The sequence below is a fragment of the Oncorhynchus kisutch genome, linkage group LG5 (assembly GCF_002021735.2).
Source record: "Oncorhynchus kisutch isolate 150728-3 linkage group LG5, Okis_V2, whole genome shotgun sequence".
Taxonomy (NCBI): domain Eukaryota; kingdom Metazoa; phylum Chordata; class Actinopteri; order Salmoniformes; family Salmonidae; genus Oncorhynchus; species Oncorhynchus kisutch.
Window position 1 is genome coordinate 49131816 of NC_034178.2, and position 14887 is coordinate 49146702.

A 14887-nucleotide genomic window follows, 5' to 3' on the forward strand; every position below is an offset into this window, starting at 1 on the left:
GTTGGAAAATATATGGCAAATAGAAATGAAAACAGGATGGTGTTCAGAGGTAGATGGGAGGGGTTGAGGGCAGCTGAACGATGGGACTAAAAACAAACAAAAGATAACTATTGTAAAATATACCGTGTCTGTAAAATATATGTAGTACAGTGGGGCAAAAAAGTATTTAGTCAGCCACCAATTGTGCAAGATCTCACACTTAAAAAGATGAGAGAGGCCTGTAATTTTCATCATAGGTACACTTCAACTATGGCAGACAAAATGAGAAGAAAAAAATCCAGAAAATGACATTGTAGGATTTTTTATGAATTTATTTGCAAATTATGGTGGAAAATAAGTATTTGGTCACCTACAAACAAGCAAGATTTCTGGCTCTCACAGACCTGTAACTTCTTCTTTAAGAGGCTCCTCTGTCCTCCACTCGTTACCTGTATTAATGGCACCTGTTTGAACTTGTTATCAGTATAAAAGACACCTGTCCACAAACTCAAACAGTCACACTCCAAACTCCACTATGGCCAAGACCAAAGAGCTGTCAAAGGACACCAGAAACAAAATTGTAGACCTGCACCAGGCTGGGAAGACTGAATCTGCAATAGGTAAGCAGCTTGGTTTGAAGAAATCAACTGTGGGACCAATTATTAGGAAATGGAAGACATACAAGACCACTGATAATCTCCCTCGATCTGGGGCTCCACGCAAGATCTCATCCCGTGGGGTCAAAATGATCACAAGAACGGTGAGCAAAATCCCAGAACTACACAGGGGGACCTAGTGAATGACCTGCAGAGAGCTGGGACCAAAGTAACAAAGCCTACCATCAGTAACACACTACGCCGCCAGGGACTCAAATCCTGCAGTGCCAGGCGTGTCCCCCTGCTTAAGCCAGTACATGTCCAGGCCCGTCTGAAGTTTGCTAGAGAGCATTTGGATGATCCAGAAGAAGATTGGGAGAATGTCATATAGTCAGATGAAACCCAAATATAACTTTTTGGTAAAAACTCAACTCGTCGTGTTTGGAGGACAAAGAATGCTGAGTTGCATCCAAAGAACACCATACCTACTGTGAAGCATGGGGGTGGAAACATTATGCTTTGGGGCTGTTTTTCTGCAAAGGGACCAGGACGACTGATCCGTGTAAAGGACAGAATGAATGGGGCCGTGTATCGTGAGATTTTGAGTGAAAACTTCCTTCCATCAGCAAGGGCATTGAAGATGAAACGTGGCTTGGTCTTTCAGCATGACAATGATCCCAAACACACTGCCCGGGCAACGAAGGAGCAGCTTCGTAAGAAGCATTTCAAGGTCCTGGAGTGGCCTAGCCAGTCTCCAGATCTCAACCCCATAGAAAATCTTTGGAGGGAGTTGAAAGTCCGTGTTGCCCAGCAACAGCCCCGAAACATCACTGCTCTAGAGGAGATCTGCATGGAGGAATGGGCCAAAATACCAGCAACAGTGTGTGAAAACCTTGTGAAGACTTACAGAAAACGTTTGACCTCTGTCATTGCCAACAAAGGGTATATAACAAAGTATTGAGAAACTTGTGTTATTGACCAAATTATTATTTTCCACCATAATTTGCAAATAAATTCATTACAAATCCTACAAATCCTACATCCTACTTTTTTTTCTCATTTTGGTCTGTCATAGTTGAAGTGTACCTATGATGAAAATTTCAGGCCTCTCTCATATTTTTAAGTGGGAGAACTTGCACAATTGGTGGCTGACTAAATACTTTTTTTGCCCCAAGCTGGAAGTAGAAGCCTAAGTGTTGTTGTCCATTATTTTTCTCCAATAGGGGAGGAGTGGTAGGGTTAGGGGAAAGTAATAAAATATATACATGTTTTTTACACTTGTTGTGCATTGCCTTTGTTATGTTAACTAGGCCTGCTATTTGTTAGCTTATATTGTTTGTTTGCTTGCCATGATGTGCTATGAAGCCATTGATAAATAAAATATCTGGCTTCTGCTTACCATGCCACATGCTACTGCACATCCCTTCTGGACGCTCATTGTTAACTGCTGCTATATTTATGCATAGCTTTACCCATGTTATATGCTTTGCATTGCTATAGTGTAATTTATTATTGCCATTAACAGCCAATTAATGATGTATGTTCACTGATGTTATTGTCCTTTATTATTTGCACCTTTCTGTGTCTCATTTTAGGTAAACCATACTCCATACAAAGCCAATCAAGTCTCCATTCAAGACGAATCACATGTCAACAACTGTCAATCATTCCCTGCCATGTATCATCTCCATTACCTGAATCTATAAGACTCTTAAACTGAAAAGCATCTCTGCCTCTGCCTGCTCTTTAACTGAAATCCCACAGTAGATGGGCATCACCATAACCTTCCCCTAATCCTCAATCAGTTACTGTCTTGTAACTGAAGAATATTGTGTGACAAGCTAGGAAGCAAAGTTTTGGTCAGTGTTTCCCTGTGCACCCTTATTAGAGGAGGACATGCAGGAAATGTATAAAAGCACCCATTGTACATGTTCAGGTGAGAGCTTTGTACTGGGAAGATCCTTTGTGTGTACAGGCTGCATGGGGTTGTTGCTGTTGGTTTATTTCTGTGAGCCATTTTGTGGCCATGCTGTCTTGAATAAATATTTTGGGTGTGGTTGATGTTCATTATGTTAAGCCACTGCTATAATGTACTTTAGTTTTCAGTGGGTTTGTTAGGAGAGACTTTGCTGGTTTGAGGTCCAGGCAGTTTATGGTAGCGCCCTCCAATAAGGTGACTGTCTTTAACTAAAGTCAGTTGTATTTCAAAAAGATGTATTGTTTATGTAAATGCAGTGGTTAACTGTTTATTTTGTATATTCAGAAGAGCAGTGTTATTTGTCACTGTTTTTGGACATCTTATGAACTTGGTCAGCTGAATCTCTGTGAAACCCTGTATTTCAAAAAGCTATCTAGTGGAAGTAATATCTAAGAAGTGATTATGGTCTACTCTTGTTAATGTGTGTTATTTATCTATCTGTGTCAAACAAGCATACCTGATCCTCTAAGATTTAATAAACATTGCTTGTTCTTTCTCTGCCTCTGTACTGTTTCCCTGTAATGGGCCTAGAACCTCTAATGTTTAGATGTTGCAATTGTAATACACATTTTATATTTTTGCTAAGGTGTTTTATGGTCCGTTGCATTGCTCAGAACTGTTGACCGAACTCAATAGGTGGCCTGTTACTAACCGGTGTCTTATGTTCTGGTTGAGGTGTTCACCTCATTAAACAGTAACTGCCATAGTCTGGTAGTTGTGCCATTTTAGCTAACCTTAGTAGACAGGTGTTACTACAGACACAGCAAACCTTCTTGCCACAGCTCGCATTGATGTGCCATCCTGGATGAGCTGCACTACCTGCGCCACTTGTGCGGGCTCTAGACTCCGTCTCATGCTACCACTAGAGTGAAAGCACCGCCAGCATTCAAAAGTGACCAAAACATCAGCCAGGAAGCATAGGAACTGAGAAGTGGTCTGTGGTCACCACCTGCAGAACCACTCCTTTATTGCCTATAATTTCCACCTGTTGTCTATTCCATTTGCACAACAGCATGTGACATTTATTGTCAATCAGTGTTGCTTCCTAAGTGGACAGTTTGATTTCACAGAAGTGTGATTGACTTGGAGTTACATTATGTTGTTTAAGTGTTCCCTTTATTTTTTTGAGCAGTGTATAATATACTACCATCATGTCTGCAAAAACACTGCTGTGAATACTGAAGTGTACTACAGTCATGTCTGCAAAAAACTATAGTGAATACTACAGTAAAGTCGGCAAAAACACTACAGTAAATACTATAGTAGACTATGGTCATGTCTGCTAAAACAGTACAGTCGGCAAAAACAGTATAGTAGACTACAGCCTTGTCCGCAAAAACACTACAGTAAATATTACAGTATACTACAGTCATGTCCGCAAATAAACTACAGTAATTTTTACTTACTGTATTGGTCATGTAATTACATGAAGTTCATGATGATCAGCTCAGATACCATACTGTGCCCTTCTCCTTTCATCTCTTCCATTATTAGGTAGAGGGAAGGACCAGCTATAGGTTAGGAGCCTGCTGGTTTTCTGTTCTACCTGATAACCACCTGGTGTCACAGGTCTAAATCAGTCCCTGATTAGAGGGAAACAATGAAAAAAAGCAGTGGAACTGGCTTCGAGGTCCAGAGTTGTGTTTGAGAGCGCTATAGCTACCTACACCATATAAAACAGGGATGGACAACTCCAGTCCTTGGGGGCCTGATTAGTGACACACCCGACTCCAATAATCAACTAATCATGGTTTTCTGTTTATGAATGCAATTAGTTTAATCAGGCGTGTTAGCTATATGGCTGGGGGAAAAGTATGACACCAATCAGGCCGCCAAGGAATGGAGTTGCCCCTCGCTGATATAGACAATTGCTGATAATTACTTCATACTCACCTGATGGCAGAGAGAGGGTGAAGGTCAAAACTTGGTATGTCAAGCCGTGTTAGCTGGGTCTGGCTAGTTTTGATCGATTCTTGGACAGTGTGTACACACACACAGAAAGAAACACGCATGCGTGCACGTGTACACACATCTTTGATATGATAGCTAGCTAGCTGTAGCCTTAAGCTCGATACTTGGTGACTTCTAATATAAGCTCCCTGTCTTGTCTGTCAGTAAGCCACCAAAGCATTGAAGGAAGGCAGCTAGCTAGTTAGCTTGACTTGACTTGTTGGTGGCCCTTATTACTAACCTGTCGAAAGCTAGCTAGCTGGAGCGATGGTCAGGTAACGTTAGTTAGAGTCTCACAGCTTTTACGTTGACAACTTCTAGCACATGTATTCTGTTGCAGATCCTCATATCCATGCCCACACTGTCTTTGTTCATTACAATAATATCTATCTGCGGACTACATTAACTACCCGCCGCGCCTACTACAGGCCGCGCCAACTGCCATTGAGGGTACTTGTAACAGTATGATGTCCATTAGCATTACGTCACAACACGCAGTGCCCATTAGCATTACGTCACTACAAGCATTACGTCACTATAAGCATTACGTCACAACACACTAGCTAGCTAGCTACTACACACTAGCTAGCTAGTATTGTACTAGCTAGCACTCATGTAACTCTGAGCTGGATGCTGGATGTAACTCTGAGCTGGATTCTGAATGCAACTCTGAGCTGGATGCTATCAGGTAGCCTAGCGGTTAAGAGTGTTGGAGTGGTGGAAAAATCTAACGTGGACGTTGATTAAGGCAGCCCCCCGCACCTCTCTGATTGAGAGTGGTTGGTTTCAATGTGGAAGATAGATTTCGGTTGAATGCATTCAGTTGTGCAACTGACTATGTATCCCCTTTCCCTGGATGCAACTCTGAGCTGGATGCTGGATGCAACTCTGAGCTGGATGGTGGACGAAACTCTGAGCTGGATGCTGGATGCAACTCTGAGCTCGATGATGGATGTAACTCTGAGCTGGATGATGGATGCAACTCTGAGATGGATGATGGATGCAACTCTGAGCTGGATGATGGATGCAACTCTGAGCTGGATGATGGATGTAACTCAACTGGTTGCTGAGCTGGAGGATGGATGTAACTCTGAGATTGATGCTCTCCCCAAGGCGTCCAGGTTGCACTGACGTCCTTCCGGCTAGTTTTACATCCGCATCTAGTTCAACATCCAGTCGCGAACTCCCGTCCAGGTGAGACTCCACCATCCGTGCACATATTCCTGAGTGTCTGAGAGAGAGAGATGACATTTTGTAGATGTCATCGGCGATGTCATCTACAAAATAGCTTCCAATACTCTACTCAGCAAACTGGATGCAGTTTATCACAGTGCCATCCGTTTTGTTACTAAAGCACCTTATACCACCCACCACTGCAACCTGTATGCTCTAGTCGGCTGGCCCTCACTACATATTCGTCGCCAGACCCACTGGCTCCAGGTCATCTACAAGTCCATGCTCGGTAAATCTCCGCCTTCAGCAACAATCGCTGAAGTTGGAGACTTTTATCTCTCTCACCAACTTTAAACATCTGAGCAGCTAACCAATCGCTGCAGCTGTACATAGTCCATCGGTAAATAGCCCACCCAATTGACCTACCTCATCCCCATACTGTTTTTATTTATATACTTTTCTGCTCTTTTGCACACCAGTATCTCTACCTGTACATGACCATCTGATCATGGATCACTCCAGTGTTAATCTGCAAAATTGTAATTATTCGCCTACCTCCTCATGCCTTTTGCACACAATGTGCTTCTACACCTGCATTGCTTGCTGTTTGGGGTTTTAGGCTGGGTTTCTGTACAGCACTTTGAGATATCAGCTGATGTACGAAGGGCTATATAAATAAATTTGATTTGATTTGAATGTATATAGACTCTTTTTTTCTTTTTTTCTACTGTGTTATTGACTTGTTTATTGTTTACTCCATGTGTAACTCTGTGTTGTTGTCTGTTCACACTGCTATGCTTTATCTTGGCCAGGTCGCAGTTGTAAATGAGAACTTGTTCTCAACTAGCCTACCTGGTTAAATAAAGGTGAAATAAAAATAAAATAAACAGCTGCCTCTCCTCAAAGGCCCATTTTGGAGCCAGGGCTCGGGAGCCCAGAGCTCTGTGATCCCTAGTACTCTACTCTAATCACACACACTAGCCAGAGAGAAGAGCATGTGAGTGCATGCAGTTCCCATTCACATCACACTGCTGCTCGGATTGTAGTTGATATAATTTATCTGGATTCTCAGTGTTTGGGGAGCAGCGCTGGAGCTGGCTCTGTGCCATTACATGTGTAACAGTTTAACTTCAGTCCTTCCCTCGACCCTACCCGGGCTCTAAACGCTATTAGCGCGCACCACCGCTAACTAGCTAGCATTTCACATCGGTTACACATGGTCCATGGTCTGTTTTAACCAATCGTGAGCTCTCTCCATCCCTGCTTTGTAACCCAACACTGAGTATGTTTGTGTGACAGATAAACATCTAGACTAGACACAGCGAGCAGGTTAGATTCATCTTTCAGTAGGACAAGCAGATATCCCTGTTTTATTTCATGGTAGTATAACACCTTTAAAGGTGTTACCGTTCACGTGATAGATTGTGTAATGTGTCAAATTGTGTCTAAAGTTTTAGAAAGTCATTGTGAAAAGTTGTTTATGTTTGTCCTACTGGCAGAGTTACAGTATTTCATGTCTTGATGTCAGGCGTAATGTGCACTTAGTCATGTATGAGGTATAGTATGCCTAACAACCAATGTGTGTAGGTTTTTGGTGTGTCAGTTCAATAAACAAGAACCACAAACACTACACAGTATCCTTATAAACACAATGGAAATATAAGGATACGGTGACATACTGCATATTCAAAAGTTATTTGTCCTTGCAAATATGTAATGTGCAGTTTACACTTGAAACTTGAGTCATTAATGGTGATTGGTTGAGTGAATCTTTCATGGGAGCAAATCCACTTTGGATCTAATGTGTTTGTAGATTTTCATCCATCATTCTGGTCCCTCAGGATCCTGACTAGACGAAGGACATGTTAGGGGTGGCCCTGATTGAGTTTAAACTCGTGTTTGGCCTTTAATTCACTCTCTTTTAACTTGGGCATCAAAATTATGCTGAAACGCTTTAGTCCAGTTTGTCTCTACCTCTCTTTGTCTTTCTTTGTCTATTTGTCTCCCATAGTCTCTCTTTGTCTCTCTCTCACTCTCTCTCTCAGACTCTCCCTATCTCTCTCTCTCTCAGCCTCTCCCTAAAGGCCAGGGTGGGTTTGCAGGCACCTCACCTGCCAGGATTAATTAAAGTTAATGAGTGCTGAGCACTGCCAGGGAGTAATCCTGCACTGCACTGACCTGGGACATGGATAGGGACACAGCCTCCACTGTGACCTTGTGTTGGATTGACACACACTGGCTGGTAGAGGAATAATAGTTGTGCCACAAGCAGGGTTCACACAGCCCTGAATGCACTCTGTTAATCCACAATACCTTATCCAGATCCTGATGTACTCAGCATGTTGTACTCATCATCCTGTTCCCTGTGACCTTCTTACAGGTCCAAATGCTCTCATCATGCAGTGGAGTCGCAGACTGTGCTGTGAATCTATGTCTCTAGTAGTACACTAACTTTTCAAGGTGCTTTGTAGAAGAACTAGGACAATAAGTCTGAGGGAGTCAGTCTGAAGGAGAGAGGCAGATGAGGAGGGACTGAAAGGAGGCATAAAACAGGATAGGAACAAGGGCACACATTTGGCAGGGATATAACACACCACAACTCATAGCTGAAGAGATTGCAACTGACAGCCAGCTGACAGCCATCACACCCTCCTACTGTGATAGGGAACGCTGGTAATACACACACACTATCTGAGGATCAATGTGCACCCTCATCTCATGGTGTGTGTTCTGTCAATCACAATCCACAGAAAATACAACATTTGGTGGCAAAGAAAGTGGGTTACCAGGGAAACTAGTATTTTAGTTCACGTTTTTAAAAGGAATGGCACTGACATTCTAAACATTATTTTGGTCAGACTTGAATGATGATGCCATCTAGATTATATTTATCTTTGAAATTTTTTTCTCTTTAAAAACCCGCTAGTCCTGATAGGACCGTAGCCTTTTCATTATGTTCAGGAGAAATTAGTCAGAGAGCTAAGTGGGTCATGAATTATTCATATTTTTCAGGCGTCAGCTTTACATAATGACTGTTATTATTTGCTGCAGCCGTACTTAGGATATTTAGAGCATCTTTGAAAGTTGTTTAATCGCATAGTTGGATCCAGACTAAAAGGCCTTGAAATGCTCTGGCATTAATGTTCAACATGTCACTGCACTGAAGTTTGACTGAAACGTGTTGTCTTGGTTGTGTTTCAACAGGTCCTGGCCATCATCTCCATCCTCTTTATCGTGCTGTCAACTATTGCCTTGTCTCTGAACACCCTCCCGGAGCTGCAGGACATAGACGAGTTTGGCCAGGTGACAGACAACCCTCAGCTGGCTCACGTGGAGGCGGTGTGCATCGCCTGGTTCACAATGGAGTATTTGCTCCGCTTCATCTCCTCGCCAAGCAAGTGGAAGTTCTTCAAGGGTCCGCTGAACATCATTGACCTGCTGGCCATCCTGCCCTACTACGTCACCATCTTCCTGACTGAGTCCAATAAGAGTGTTCTACAGTTCCAGAACGTCCGGAGGGTGGTGCAGATCTTCCGAATAATGCGTATTCTGCGTATTCTGAAGCTAGCCAGGCATTCCACAGGGCTCCAGTCTCTGGGCTTCACCCTGAGGAGGAGTTACAACGAGCTGGGCCTGCTCATCCTCTTCTTGGCCATGGGCATCATGATCTTCTCCAGTCTCGTCTTCTTCGCTGAGAAGGACGAAGAGGACACTAAGTTTAAAAGCATCCCGGCCTCCTTCTGGTGGGCCACCATTACTATGACTACGGTGGGGTATGGCGACATATACCCAAAGACTTTATTGGGCAAGATTATTGGGGGTCTGTGCTGCATAGCTGGAGTGTTGGTGATAGCCTTGCCCATCCCCATCATCGTCAACAACTTCTCAGAGTTCTACAAGGAGCAGAAGAGGCAAGAAAAGGCCATCAAGAGGCGGGAGGCCCTGGAGAAAGCCAAGAGAAACGGCAGCATCGTCTCCATGAACATGAAGGAGGCGTTCGCACGTAGCGTCGAGCTCATGGACGTAGTGGTAGAAAATAATGGAGAGAACATGGGGAAGTTGCAGGGCAACCACCAGTCTCCCAGCTACAGGAAAGGGACTCCCAAGCGGACTACCTCAGAGACGGTTTCCGCCAAGTCCCTGGAGCCCAGCTCACCAGACAAAGCCCCTCCTGGAAGCCCTCAGCACCTCAATGCTCAGAAACTGGAGGAGATGTACAACAAGATGGCGAAGACCCAATCTCAACCTAACCTTAACAACAACGACAAGAGACCTTTATCTAAAGCAGCCAAGAAGAGAGATGAGATAGAGATGGGAATCATCCCCACGGAGCCTGCCCCAACCACAGATATGAGGAGCATGTCCAGTATTGACAGCTTCATGAGCTGCACTGCCGACTTCAACGAAAGGGCCCGCTTCTCCCACAGCCCCAGCACCAGTGTACCAGGGAGGGTTAGCGCCAACCCCGTGCTTGAGATCACCCTGGAGGATGAGGCCATGGACGGCCCTCACACTGCTACCAAGCTCCCTGGAGGACGAGGCTCTAAGTGCTGCCTCCCTGACAGCCCCTGTGGAATGCGCTTCAGTAACCCTCTCAAGAACCGCTCACTCAAGGTCAACTTCAAAGGTGGAGGCGCGGACCCCTCCTCCTCCTTCTCAGCACAGGGTCCAGGGGGTGGGGCCCTCTCAGATAGCTCCGCCCTCTCTGACCACTCCTTCATGAGTCCTGAGGTGTCTGTCTACACCACCGCCAGCAGCAGGACCCCACCCCATGAGACCCTGATCCCCACAGTCTTCACATTCCACGACGCTTCCATTAGTAAGTTCATCGACGCTGACACAGACGAGGAGGAGCACCTCCATGATGGCTCAGGCACCAACCCCTCCCAGAGGCTCCTGGGAAAAGCCAGCCCCAAGCTCAGCTCCCATAGCAGCCACCACATTGCAGCCAACCACCTGGAGGGCTCCCAGAGGATGCTGGCTAATAGTGTGTTCCCCTTGGAGGGCAGGCCAGGGGGGGGACAGGAGAACCATGTGCTCTCCCGGGTAGAGAGGAGTTGTTCAAACACCAATAATGAGAGCAAGTGAGGCAGGAGGAGGGAAAAGGTAGTATAGAGAGCACCCAAACAGGAGGACATGGTGCAAATACTACAGAGAAATAAAAGAAAACATGAACTCTAACCCATACCAGGAGCTGCACCTCTACTCACTTGAGTAAAAGGCACTGAAAACACATTTGGCGTTTTGTTTTGGTTTGTAACAAATGCCCAATAAGTAGAACTTTTGGGACACAGGAAGGAGCTCACTCTTCCTTCCTTTTCCTGCTACTTGAGTGCATAGACTGTCAGGATGGCAGCAAAATTACTGAAGGCATTGGGAGATGCTATTGTGGGACTGAGAAAGAGAGGGTGCATTGCTGTGTCCAAAGGGAATACACATAACTCTGCAGAATCAGGTCATGCACTGTAGATTTAGCCATTACTGAATCAACATTGTGTTAAGAGAAATTTAGTTTGTTTTCTTCCTCAAACCTGGCCTTAGTTACAGTATATGCGACTGTGTGTATGCATAGCATGTGTGCGTGTGCTTGTATGTCTGTGAGTGTATGTTTATGCATGATGATAGGCAGATAAACATACACACACAGGCATACATCATTTTATGTATATTATTTTTCCGTTCTTTTCTGTTATTTTGTGATGCTGTCTAAGAGTTGAACTTTCATCCCTGTTGTAATGGTCAGCCATTACAGAGGACACAGCCACTGTCATATCCTGTCTGTTTCCCCATTCCCATCATGCCCTATTCCTGGCATGAGATAGTGAAAAATGTGATGAGTGATAAATATTTTAAATTCTGTACAGTGTATTCGTTGTTGTTTTGTTTGTTTACTTTTTTTTTTTTTTTTTTATGCAGACAGGTGATATTTACACACAGAAAACAGGATTAGCCGGGTTCCTTTATGTTTTAATACTCTCTCAGATGTGTGGTTGTGGTTGGTTGTCATGAATCGTATCCAATCACAGTTGCTACTGGGGAGGGGATTAACAGCATCAGCCCATTAACAGCCTGAAAACGTCATCCTGGCACATTTTTGCAAAAAGGTCAAATGTACCTGATGTTTTTCTCAATACATTGCAGTCAATGGGAAAAGATGAGTGTCACAGGGTTGTTGTCTTTCTCAATACATTGCAGTCAATGGGAAATGATGAATGTCACAGGGTTGTTGTCTTTCTCAATACATTGCAGTCAATGGGAAATTATGAATGTCACAGGGTTGTCGTCTTTCTCAATACATTGCAGTCAATGGGAAAAGATGAGTGTCACAGTGTTGACATTTATCTCAATACATTTCAGTCAATGGGAAAAAGTTTGTGTCACATGGTTGACGTTTAATTTAATATTGCAGTCAATGGGAAAAGGTTTGTGTCACAGGGTTGACGTTTAATTTAATATTGCACTCAATGGGAAAAAGTTTGTGTCACAGGGTTGACGTTTAATTTAATATTGCAGTCAATGGGAAAAAGTTTGTCACAGGGTTGACGTTTTTCTCAATACATTGCAATCAATGGGAAAAGATGAGTGTCACAGGGTTGACGTTTTTCTCAGTACATTGCAGTCAATGGAAAAATATGAGTGTCACAGGGTTGATGTTTTTCTCAATACATTGCCGTCAATGGGAAAAGATGAGTGTCACAGGGTTGACGTTTTTTTCACAATACATTGCAGTCAATGGGAAAAGATAAGTGTCACAGGGTTGACGTTTTTCTCAATACATTGAGTCAATGGGAAAAGATAAGTGTCACAGGGTTGACGTTTTTCTTAATACATTGCAGTCAATGGGAAAAGATGAGTGTCACAAGGTTAACTTTTATCTCAATACCTTGCAATCAATGGGAAAAGATGACTGTCACTCCAAGTGGCACAGTGGTCTAAAGCACTGCATCTCAGTGCTAGAGGCGTCACTACAGACCCTGGTTCGATTCCAGGCTGTATCACAGCCGGCCGTGATTGTGAGTCCCATAGGGTGGTGCACATTTTGTCCAGTGCCGTCATTAGGTAGGCTGTCATTGTGAATAAGAATTTGTTCTTATCTGACTTTCCTAGACAGTGTAAAATAAACAGTGTTGAAGTTTATGTAAATACAATATCGTCAATTGGAAAAGATGAGTGTCACAGGGTTGATGCCCAAGTGGATACATTGCATTCAATGGGCAAAGACAAGCATCACAATATGAACGCATAGAGAAAGGCTTCACAGACATGACAATCTCCTCTCTCTTTTATCTATTTTCCCTCATCTCTCTTTATCTCAGACAGAAAGACATCTCCACTCACATGCAGAAAGAGAGGCAGGCAGGCAGGAAAGCAGACAGATATATAAAATCACAGACAGCCAGGAAGGCAAACTCTAAACAAAGCCCTAACCCTAGCTTCATGCCCAGATCCCAGCTCAACCCTAACCCTAACTCTAGCTTCCTGTCCACATCCCACCTCATCCCTAAACTGAGCCTTAACCCTAACCCTAGGTTCATGTCCACTTGCAGCTTAACCCTAACCCTAACCCTTGCTTCATCTCTACATCTTGGCTCAAACCTATCCCTAACCATTGCTTCATCTCTACACCTTGGCTCAACCCTATCCCTAACCCTTGCTTCATCTCTACACCCCTCACCCTTGCTTCATCTCTACGTCTTGGCTCAACCCTATCCCTAACCCTTGCTTCATCTCTACATCTTGGCTCAACCCTATCCCTAACCCTTGCTTCATCTCTACATCTTGGCTCAACCCTATCCCTAACCCTTGCTTCATCTCTTCATCTTGGCTCAACCCTATCCCTAACCCTTGCTTCATCTCTACACCTTGGCTCAACCCTATCCCTAACCCTTGCTTCATCTCTACATCTTGGCTCAACCCTATCACTAACCCTTGCTTCTTCTCTACATCTTGGCTCAACCCTATCCCTAACCCTTGCTTCATCTCTACATCTTGGCTCAACCCTATCTCTAACCCTTGCTTCATCTCTACACCTTGGCTCAACCCTATCCCTAACCCTTGCTTCATTTCTACACCTTGGCTCAACCCTATCCCTAACCCTTGCTTCATCTCTACATCTTGGCTCAACCCTATCCCTAACCCTTGCTTCATCTCTACACCTTTGCTCAACCCTATCCCTAACCCTTGCTTCATCTCTACACCTTTGCTCAACCGAATCCCTAACCCTTGCTTCATCTCTACACCTTGGCTCAACCCTATCCCTAACCCTTGCTTCATCTCTACAGCTTGGCTCAACCCTATCGCTAACCCTTGCTTCATCTCTACACCTTGGCTCAACCCTATCCCTAACCCTTGCTTCATCTCTACATCTTGGCTCAACCCTATCACTAACACTTGCTTCTTCTCTACATCTTGGCTCAACCCTATCCCTAACCCTTGCTTCATCTCTACACCTTGGCTCAATCCTATCCCTAACCCTTGCTTCATCTCTACATCTTGGCTCAACCCTATCTCTAACCCTTGCTTCATCTCTACACCTTGGCTCAACCCTATCCCTAACCCTTGCTTCATCTCTACACCTTGGCTCAACCCTATCCCTAACCCTAGCTTCATCTCTACATCTTGGCTCAACCCTATCCCTAACCCTTGCTTCATCTCTACATCTTGGCTCAACCCTATCCCTAACCCTTGCTTCATCTCTACACCTTTGCTCAACCCTATCCCTAACCCTTGCTTCATCTCTACACCTTTGCTCAACCCTATCCCTAACCCTTGCTTCATCTCTACACCTTGGCTCAACCCTATCCCTAACCCTTGCTTCATCTCTACAGCTTGGCTCAACCCTATCCCTAACCCTTGCTTCATCTCTACAGCTTGGCTCAACCCTATCTCTAACCCTTGCTTCATCTCTACACCTTGGCTCAACCCTATCCCTAACCCTTGCTTCATCTCTACACCTTGGCTCAACCCTATCCCTAACCCTAGCTTCATCTCTACATCTTGGCTCAACCCTATCCCTAACCCTTGCTTCATCTCTACATCTTGGCTCAACCCCATCCCTAACCCTTGCTTCATCTCTACACCTTTGCTCAACCCTATCCCTAACCCTTGCTTCATCTCTACACCTTTGCTCAACCCTATCCCTAACCCTTGCTTCATCTCTACACCTTGGCTCAACCCTATCCCTAACCCTTGCTTCATCTCTACAGCTTGG

At 44.3% G+C, this 14887-nt stretch overlaps 1 protein-coding gene across 1 annotated transcript in view; it reads left to right on the forward strand.

Annotated features, from left to right (window-relative positions):
- Positions 1-11529, forward strand: part of LOC109891579 (potassium voltage-gated channel subfamily B member 1) — an 82887-nt gene extending 71358 nt beyond the window's left edge. The window contains exon 2 of the mRNA XM_020484119.2: positions 8881-11529. Coding sequence (XP_020339708.2) covers positions 8881-10764 — 1884 coding nt within the window. The 3' untranslated portion in view covers positions 10765-11529. The remainder of the gene's footprint in view (positions 1-8880) is intronic.
- Positions 11530-14887: the final 3358 nt, after the last annotated feature.